Source organism: Theobroma cacao, chromosome 3 (genome assembly GCF_000208745.1).
Source record: "Theobroma cacao cultivar B97-61/B2 chromosome 3, Criollo_cocoa_genome_V2, whole genome shotgun sequence".
NCBI lineage: Eukaryota > Viridiplantae > Streptophyta > Magnoliopsida > Malvales > Malvaceae > Theobroma > Theobroma cacao.
Window position 1 is genome coordinate 33,605,696 of NC_030852.1, and position 9,069 is coordinate 33,614,764.

A 9,069-nucleotide genomic window follows, 5' to 3' on the forward strand; every position below is an offset into this window, starting at 1 on the left:
ATATAAATAATGACGATGATCTTATAAATATCATCTTAACAAATGTCAATAAAGTATTTTTAATATTTTCCTAAAAATAATGATGATCCTTCTAAATTCAAGGTTAATGAGACTCAATAAAATTATTTTTAGTAAGTCATTTTTGCTGCCTAAAAGTAATTGTCAAGATCAAAAGCATTAATCTTTTTTATTGTAAAAAAAGAAACTTGAAGTTTGGTTTTACCGTTTTTGGGCACAACTACAATGGAGGGCCAATGTAGTTTGTTTTTACCATGCCTTTGGTCTTTTAAAAAAAGGAACCGTTATAATTGGAAGCATCGTTTTCGGTGAAGCCGATCCCCGACCCAAGAGGATGGTCAGAATCATAGTCAAACATGCAGCCTGTGGAGTAGAAAATCAAATGCAAGCCCTGTTCCCAGCACAGGTCAGCTATGTTCAAGGCCCCGATCACATTGCTTCGGATGGTCTCGATCTTCTTGAAGTCGCACCAGTCAAACATTCATGTAGTTTTCTTTCCAACAAAATTGCTTGCAAATGGTTTGTACAAGTCACCTATAATATTGGATTCTCCCGTCACAGCATTAATAGCATGAATTGAATGCAATCTCATAGAAATCATAGAACCAACCCAAGAAACACAGACAGGGAGGGAAAGAACTCAACAAGACCACCTTCGAGATTTTTGAATACTTGACTCAATACGTCATCCATCTGTATACCGCATTAAACTTGGCTAAAGATATTGTAAATTTGCAAAACAACTCAACAAGACAACACTTTCAAGAGGTTTTGAACTGCCCGGAAAATAGTGGACCAAAAAAGGAGAAAAAAAAATAAGTTCTGGTAAAAAAATCGGCAACCATCATGTTCATGTAAGCAGCAACCTCATTCCATTATTCCATGACTTGCGTTCTCAACATCAACTTCTCCCATGCCTGTGTCTTCCTCTTCTTCACTATCTTCATCACCACTGACCTCTTCATTATCATTACGCAACTTAGCCATGTGCTCAGCAAGCAATTTATCATCTCGTTCACTCACCTAAATCAATGCCAATGAGAAATTTCAGGAGAAAGATTAACATTTTCAAATTAAGCAACCAATTGATATAACAAGAATAAAAATCCATGCTGAGAATCTCCATTGCAAGGACATTAAGACTGAACAAAAGGCCAACTGGACAATTAAAACAGAGAACAATTGAATCTGAAATAAGGACACTCACTGCTCTAGGATGCTCTTTGACTGCAAGTTTACCCTTGTGATGCTCTATTGCTTCAGTGCAAGCTGCAATTGCTTTATTGAGAATAGCTATACCTTGCTCCTGAACAAGGCAACAAAGAATAAAATAATTTAGAAGACAAATTGTTAAACAGACATGCAATGACAATACCAACAGATGATGTCAACAAGTCAGTGCAAATGATGACTAGGATAAGGCAAAGAATCTTTAGATGTGGATCAGCATAATTAACAGAAGAAAATTTCATAAAGGATTAGTATGCTCATGCAAATGCTTTCAGCACAAAAAGCTGTGAATGAGAACTTCAAAGGCATGTTAGAGGGAACAAATTCATTGCAGATGGATTAAAAAGAGACATTAAGCTAACCTTGTCAAGAGTTTGAGTGGTAAGAACATAAAGTGGAGGAGCAACAAGCTTGATTTTAACAGGACAATCATCATTCCCGGCAGCCACAGCTTCGCGCATGGCCTCCTGCAAATTTCAAAATCGACCATCTGAGAACCCACAATCAAACCACAGAGAGAGAGAGAGAGAGAGAGAGAGAGAGAGTTTGTGCAAATAAGACCTTAATGTGAAGAACACCATCAAACTGGAAACATTTCATTTCAATATCAGCTCGAATCTTCAGAGGTTGTGGTGTCATTCTTCTCCTAATATTTTTTATCAAAGCATCTTTGACTTCCTCAGTCACAGCAGGGACCACCTCAGTCACCTAAAGGGAAAAATAGTTAGATACCTAAACCAGATGAAGAAATAAGTTGCATGCATCTCACAAATTGAAATTTACCTCCTGTCCATCTGGGCCAGGGTTTTTTACTTCACAGGTGAGGGTGTTCAAGACAGAATCAGGATCAGTCACAATAATTTTGAAAGCCTGCAAACGAAAAAATTAAGACCATTTTAACAATATGTGGAAATAAAATGACACTTCAAAAAAGCGCATAACTTCCTACCTCAAAAGCATGACCATATTTCCGGTATAAAGGCCAGCCAATTTTAATGTACAAATCCTGCCACAAATGCATAGTATAAGTCCGATGCACTCTGATGATTAAAAAACCGCTTCTAACACTATCTATCCCTATATAATTTGATTAAGCATACAGAATTCTCATTTCTCCCCATTGCATTCTATCTCACAAGCATAGTAATCTTATCATAATCCCTGAACTCCTCACTGTTTGTATTTAAAAAGTAACAGATATTCAACAAAAAGCATAAGCCAACCTATCAAATTCTCCATATTTTCTATGCAACTTAGGCAAAATCTAACCTGAAAGTCACCCACAAATAACCATATTGTATACTAAAATTACATCAAGGAAATAATTCAGTTCGCTTTTTTTTTTTTTTAATTGGATTAATGTTATAAAAACACACACATTCTCCTCATAAACACTAATTCCTGAACAATTAGAAAGTATCCCCTTATTCTCACTTAACTAAACACCCCCCGAACCACATTTCCCAACCAAAAACCCATAAAACAGTGATCAAAATCCCCTCAATCAACCCAAATGAAATGACCAACTTTACTTCCAAATCACTACCACTAAACTCTAAATATTACTCATATCCATATGAAGAAAACTAAAAGTCCCTAGAACCAAATATAGCAATAAAAAATTTCCCTCATTTTTAAAAATAAAAATAATAGTAACAATAGAGAAATAAAAAATAACCAGAATTACCTCCAAATCGATATCCAAGGTCTCGGCGACATGTCGCATAATAGAGTGAACAAGCTTACTCTTATTATACCTTTCCTCACAAGCCTGGATGTCTTCTTCGCTAACCCTCCTCTTACTCAAATCGATGTAACCCTTTTCCTTATCGACACGGAGGACCATCACGGGCTCCGTCCGGCCTACCTTAATTAAACTGCTGACGCTACGAATGCGACGGCGGGAGAGCTCGGAGAACAAGATCATGCCTTCGATGTTGTTGTATTCTAGGAGCGAAACATACGCACCCATGTCGGCGATGTTCTTCACTTGTATCATCACCGCCATGTCCACCTCTGGGTACTTCGCTTCGTACATACGACATTCAAGGTTCGGCATCTTCGTCTAATCTTTTATTTTTTTTGCTTTATTCTTAGGCTTTGATTTTTCCTTCGATTTTGATTTTGTGGATTTTGCATTTGAGGGTTAGGGTTTTAAGAAGAGTTTTTAGGACTGGTTAGAGACTGAAGAGATTCCATTTTTCATTTTTATATCAAAAAACGACGTCGGATGAAGGTCTCATGAAAAAGTAAATTTTTTTTTAACTTAAAAACTATTATAACACTCTTATAAAAAAAAATAATTTTCAAAATTAAACTATTTTTTTTATAAATAAGTTATTTGACAAAATAACTTATGTAAACTTTAATTTTGATTAAATTATTATAAAAAGTATTTAATAAATTAAGAAAAAAATTGAATTAAACAAAAAAAAGATGAATGTGAATAAAAATATAATTTCTCTTATAATATTATAAATTGTTGAAAGATAAAAAAATCAATATAAAAAATATTTATTGTTATTTTTTAAAAAACATTCCTGTTACCAAAGGAATTAAAGTTTATTTCAATTTTCTTGTGATGCAGCATATTGTTATATTTAAAAGAAAAAATTCTATAATGTTGAATTACCTACAAATATTGATTTTTCAATAGTCATCTAATTTATTTTTTGACTTATTTGACTAATTATTTCAAAAATAATCAACAAATATTATATACACCAGAAAGAAGTTAAGAACAAATGAACATCACATAATTATCATATCAAACAATAAAGAGAATTTTCAAAGCCAAAAAAAAGAATGATAGAAAATAAAATGAAAAACAAAAGTAAAAATAATACCTAAATACAATTTTGAATTTTAAATTTTATTTTTTCTTAATTTTTGTAAGAATAAAAAAAACCGTAGAAGGATGATTTGTAGAAAGAGAGATCGATAGGGAGAGAGGGAGGAGGTATTTTTTAAGAAATGATATTTTTAAAAAAAAATAACTCTCTTAAGAAGTTAACGTGTTTTTTAAAAAAAACTCTTATTTAGAGTTTTATTTACGTTTTTTTTTAATTTTGTTCTTTTAAAAAAAAGTTACTTAAATTTTTTTTTAAGAGCTTTTTACAAAATACTATTTGCCTTAACTTTTGTTTGTAAAAAATAGATAAGCTAAGAATAAGTTATGCCAAACAGGCACTAAGAAGTTTATGAGACTAGTAAGAGACTGAAGAGATTCCATCATAAGCTAAAAATACGTTAAGTCAAATAGGTACTAAGAAGTCTATGAGACTGGTAAGAGATTGAAGAGATTCCATTGTTCTTTATTAGGTTAAGCTAAGAATAAATTAGGCTAAACAAGCACTATGAAGTCTACGAGACTGGTAAGAAACTGAAGAAATTCTATTTTTCCTTACTAGGTCAAAAGACGTCGGGTCATGCTCCATAAAAATATTGCCCACCGAGGGGCTCGAACTCACGACCACAAAGTTAAGAGCCGACTGAGCTAGACGGGCTTGACATTCGTGGCTCGAAATATACCTTGAAGACCAAATAATGCAGTCTGTCAAAAGTGGAATTTCTAATGAAGCTTAACCATCATAAATAAACCTGGCAGTGAAAATATGAAGTAGGTAATACAAATATCAGTTATTATTAAATCAAATGTTTGTATGCAAACATTTTAAGGATAAATCAAAGAGAGAATAATGCAATCTGTCAAAGGGAAATTTTACTGTTAAATCAAAAATTTGAAACAAACATTTTAATAATTAGCTAAAGAGAGAATAATCTTATCTGACAAGGAGAAATTCTATTCTAGTCCAGTAATATTACTTCAACGAGTTATGGCCACAATAAATATTCACAATATTTTCTTGCCTAGTTCAAGAATCTCGTATTGCTAATTGGATAAAGAAAACTGTGATTGTTAATTGTAACCATTCATAGTGAATTTGTAGCTCTTTTATTACAAACTTTTATTTAGGGCAAAAACTACCAAATTGACATGCCCTTCTTCACAAATGCACTTAAACCTCTCAAATATGTTTTCTTAGTTACGTCCAAGGATTCCATTCTTGTGATACATGGAAGGACGTCGGAATGTTGGTTTCCGCTGGGACTTGGAGTCGTAAGGAGAATAGGGAGTGGGGAGAACATTGTAGACCACAACTGGACTTCTCGCCATATATTTGTAATCCGAAGATACCCATACTATGGAACCAGATGTAATCGGTTGCTGTGAAATCTTCGGACCGGTGACCCTCACGGTGAAAGACTTCTTCTCTCCCACAGTTGAGAATGACAGAAATTGGGGCTCTACGCTAATGGTGAAGCCGCGTTGGGTGGTCATCCAGACAGTGTAGTTTGAGTTTGGTGGGCCAACATTGGTTACTGTCCTGGTAAAGACACCATAAATTGGCTGGCCATCGAGCACAGCTAATGAGAACGAAGGATAGTTGAGATCCCAAGCTGGTCCAGGCGTGGTGCTGGTGCATACACTGCTGTTGTCACCTGTGATAAGTCTTATGGTTGTGGTGTTGTAACCTTGCTTGCAGAGGAAGTTAATGTAATCTGTCTCATTTGCATCATAGACAAGTCCGGGACTTAGTGCCCGTGTTGGGTTGATCTGGCCGGAACCGTAAGCAAATTCTAGATCCTCATGCTTCTTTGGGTCTACAAGAGTGGCTGTAAATGATAACGTAGGCAGAGTATGCGTTACTTTGCACTTACATAAGGACCATCACCGAGAAAATAGACTTGATATGTCTTTAGTTTTAATTACCTGTGGTCATGAGGGCTGATTTGATGGCAGCAGGGGACCAGTCAGGGTGGGCAGCCTTGACATAGGCAGCAGCACCACTAGCATGAGGACAAGACATGGATGTACCAGAGATTATGTTATAGTCTACGCTCCGGGGGTCTTCCCAGTCAACGGAAGGTGGTGCAACAGGAGACCAAGCAGCGATGATGTCCACACCAGGGGCTGTGAGATCAGGCTGCACAATAACCAGTCAAGATTTCACCAGTTGTCCTGAAAAAGAAAAAGAGAAACTAACAGGTAAAAGAATGTTGAAAACTAAAAAGCACCTTGAGAATGTCTGGAGTGATAGGGTTGGGTCCCCTGGAAGAGAATGATACAACATAAGGTGCCATGTAGTCTGTCCATGTCTCTCCAAGCAGAATAGTTGCGGTCGGATTCCTGAATGGTAATTTTTTTTTCGTTAAAACTATAAGCATAATATCCTGCTTTACATGCAAGTATTGTAAAGGATTAAATTCAAAAAAGAATAGGTAAGAAGATTTGTTTACTCTGTTGTTTTAATGTAGTCCAAAACTTTTTCACCATCTGATGCGCCTATCTGTGTTGCTGGCAATGGATAATTGAAAGCAAAATCGGTTATTTCATCATCGGCCATTATGGTGCCCACGCCGCCTGCTTGAAGAACGCCAGTACCGTCCCAAAGAGTTTCACAAAAGACAATCTTGCCTTCCACTTTGTATGAATTCATGAAACCCGTGATACAATATCTTGAAATATCTGGGCTGGCGCCCGCAGAGTAGTTGGCGGCGTGTCCTCCCCAAATCAAGGGAAACGATTTTCCATGAAGTTCAAAGCTGTTAATGGAAAGTCCCTTCAAGGATGAAGTACAAAATTAAAGTTAGCCTTGATTAGTAGGAGGAAAAGGAGCAAAGCACTTAAAGTGGCTGCAATTCTACTCACAGTGAAAACTTGTCCATTGCCAAGTACTGCTTTGGCAACAAATTTTCTGTCGATGGTGCTCGCAGCAACAGTTAACGTCCAAGGCGCATAATTGGAAACTGAATACGGCCATGGTCCAGAATTACCGGCAGAATTTGATGTCAATATACCATTTTTCATGGCATGGAAAGCACCAATCGCAATAGGGTCTTCATCGTAAGCCAGTGGCCAGTCAGCACCAAGAGACACTGATATTACATCAACACCATCTGCTATGGCATCGTCAAATGCTGCAAGGATATCTGCAGTTGCACAACCAAAGGACCAGCAAACCTTGTACATGGCAATCCTTGCACCAGGAACTCCACCTCTTGCAGTTCCATTAGCTAGCCCATAGTAGCTTGCTCCAGGCACCTTGTCACCTGCTGCAGTTGAGGAAGTATGGGTCCCATGTCCCTCAGAGTCTCTTGGAGACTTGAAGTCAGTTTCATCGTACCAGTTCTCACTATTGTAGTAACGGCCTCCAATGATCTTGCTGAGTTACCAAATTCATTTCATTAGTTGCCCGAATTGAAAAACTAATGCTCTTTATATGTTACAGTTTTTATAATATCAGTTATTCATAATATCCATGGACTATATATAACTTTTTTAATCTCTTGATGATAGAACGGATTAACAAGGGGAGAAAGAGAGCTCACTTGTTGCAGGTGAAGTTGGCCCCTTGACATACTCCTTTCCATTTGGAGGGTGGAGCAGCAAGTTCTTGGCTATTGAAGCTCTCATGTTCAGGCCAAATTCCTAAACACAAAAAAATAATTTACAAGGTTCAATTTACTGACTTGACTTGATCTTTGTTAAAACCATAGCAGTTTGTGTGTGATTCATTAATTTGCCTGTATCAAGAAGCCCAATGACAACATCTCCTTCAGGCTTTGCTCCAACGGCGTCTTGGGTAAAACCAATGAAGTCCCATGACCTTGTTGTATGAAGCTTTAGTATATGATTTGGGATCACTCTAACTACTCCGTCCATCTCTGCATGGCATTTATTGATTGTTTTTTTAGTACAGACCATGGAAATGAAATTTTATTCTTAGTTATTCACTTTACTTATTTGATGATCTCATCACCTGAGAACCTTCGAACTTCTTCATCTGTTAATTTAGCTGCAAATCCATTGAAGCTGCCGTAGCTATAAATAAGCGATTTCTTGGCTGATGAAGCGCTGCAGTTGAAGAAAATCAAACGTTATATATAGTACTATATTTTTAAAAAAAATTGTTTACCCTGTTTTATTATTTCTGACGCTATGGTTATTGAGCATTGGTGGTCTGTTCTCTAGTCATACATTGCATTAATTTTCCTGTCATTTTCAAGGTTTTATAGTATTTGATGTATCGTCATCAGAATAAGCATTTACTAATTAGAATTTTTTTTAGGTGGAAAATGACAATGTGTTAAGATATATCTACTCGGATAATGCTTTAAACGTAAATTCTACTCCTTTTAATAGCTTTAGGAGTCATTGTGGAATAGGAGTAAGAACCTCCCGAGAACACCCTTCAGCATGGAATGATGGGTAGTTGCAGCTGAGAATTCTCCCTTGGGGCGGTCTCCCATGTACACAATGTGAACCTATACACATAAAAACAAAAATAGAAAAGGGGGAAAAGGCCCTTTTTTAGTGAAAACTTATGCAAAACCATTTCCAATGCACAAGAACACACTGGCTAACTTAAAGCAAACAATGTCACCTTCCTCTCATTGGCATCGGCTGCTGCATGACAATTTATCAAACAAAACGCTGCAAACAGCATCGAGTACAGACGCGAAATCATCAACCCTTTCTTCGCCATTGATGTTAAAAGAAAAACCCTCAAGCTAGTTAACTTGATGTAAAAAGTTTCAAAGAAGCAAGGTATTTATAGGATAGATTTTGATGATTGTTATGTTGGTATATGGCTTCTTCTGTGCTTTACTGGCACCAGGCTAGCCTTCTTCTGCTTCTGACTTTTGCTGTTGTCTCCAAGTTTCTTTACATTTTACAAGAAAAAAATTTTATAACTTGACTGAAAAGTGATAATGAATTTGCAAACAATTAACTGGAAATTCAAATGTTGTTTTGGT

General features: G+C 36.3%; 2 protein-coding genes across 2 annotated transcripts; both read right to left on the bottom strand.

The window, feature by feature from the left end:
* LOC18606432 (eukaryotic translation initiation factor 2 subunit alpha) lies at positions 586-3,412 on the bottom strand. The gene is made up of 7 exons (XM_007040033.2): positions 2,936-3,412; positions 2,198-2,254; positions 2,032-2,118; positions 1,810-1,956; positions 1,611-1,715; positions 1,226-1,324; positions 586-1,041 (listed from the first exon to the last, which is right to left on the bottom strand). The coding sequence occupies exons 1-7, from the start codon at positions 3,305-3,307 to the stop codon at positions 886-888; spliced, it is 1,023 nt and encodes a 340-aa protein (XP_007040095.2). The 5' UTR covers positions 3,308-3,412; the 3' UTR covers positions 586-885.
* On the bottom strand, positions 5,291-8,798 carry LOC18606433 (subtilisin-like protease SBT4.3). The gene is made up of 10 exons (XM_018117221.1): positions 8,697-8,798; positions 8,489-8,577; positions 8,073-8,167; positions 7,837-7,977; positions 7,642-7,741; positions 6,962-7,475; positions 6,550-6,872; positions 6,328-6,439; positions 6,023-6,236; positions 5,291-5,925 (listed from the first exon to the last, which is right to left on the bottom strand). Exons 1-10 carry the CDS (start codon positions 8,796-8,798, stop codon positions 5,291-5,293), a joined length of 2,325 nt encoding a protein of 774 aa, XP_017972710.1.

Coding starts and splice junctions, on each gene's coding strand:
- LOC18606432 (XM_007040033.2), bottom strand. CDS start 3,307: ATGCCGAACCTTGAATGTCGTATGTACGAAGCGAAGTACCCAGAGGTG. Junction 1,957..2,031: donor CTGGCCCAGATGGACAGGAG/GTAAATTTCAAT, acceptor TTTTCCCTTTAG/GTGACTGAGGTGGTCCCTGC. Junction 1,716..1,809: donor ATGGTGTTCTTCACATTAAG/GTCTTATTTGCA, acceptor TGAAATTTGCAG/GAGGCCATGCGCGAAGCTGT.
- LOC18606433 (XM_018117221.1), bottom strand. CDS start 8,798: ATGGCGAAGAAAGGGTTGATGATTTCGCGTCTGTACTCGATGCTGTTT. Junction 7,978..8,072: donor AGAAGTTCGAAGGTTCTCAG/GTGATGAGATCA, acceptor AATGCCATGCAG/AGATGGACGGAGTAGTTAGA. Junction 6,237..6,327: donor TCACTCCAGACATTCTCAAG/GTGCTTTTTAGT, acceptor GTTATTGTGCAG/CCTGATCTCACAGCCCCTGG.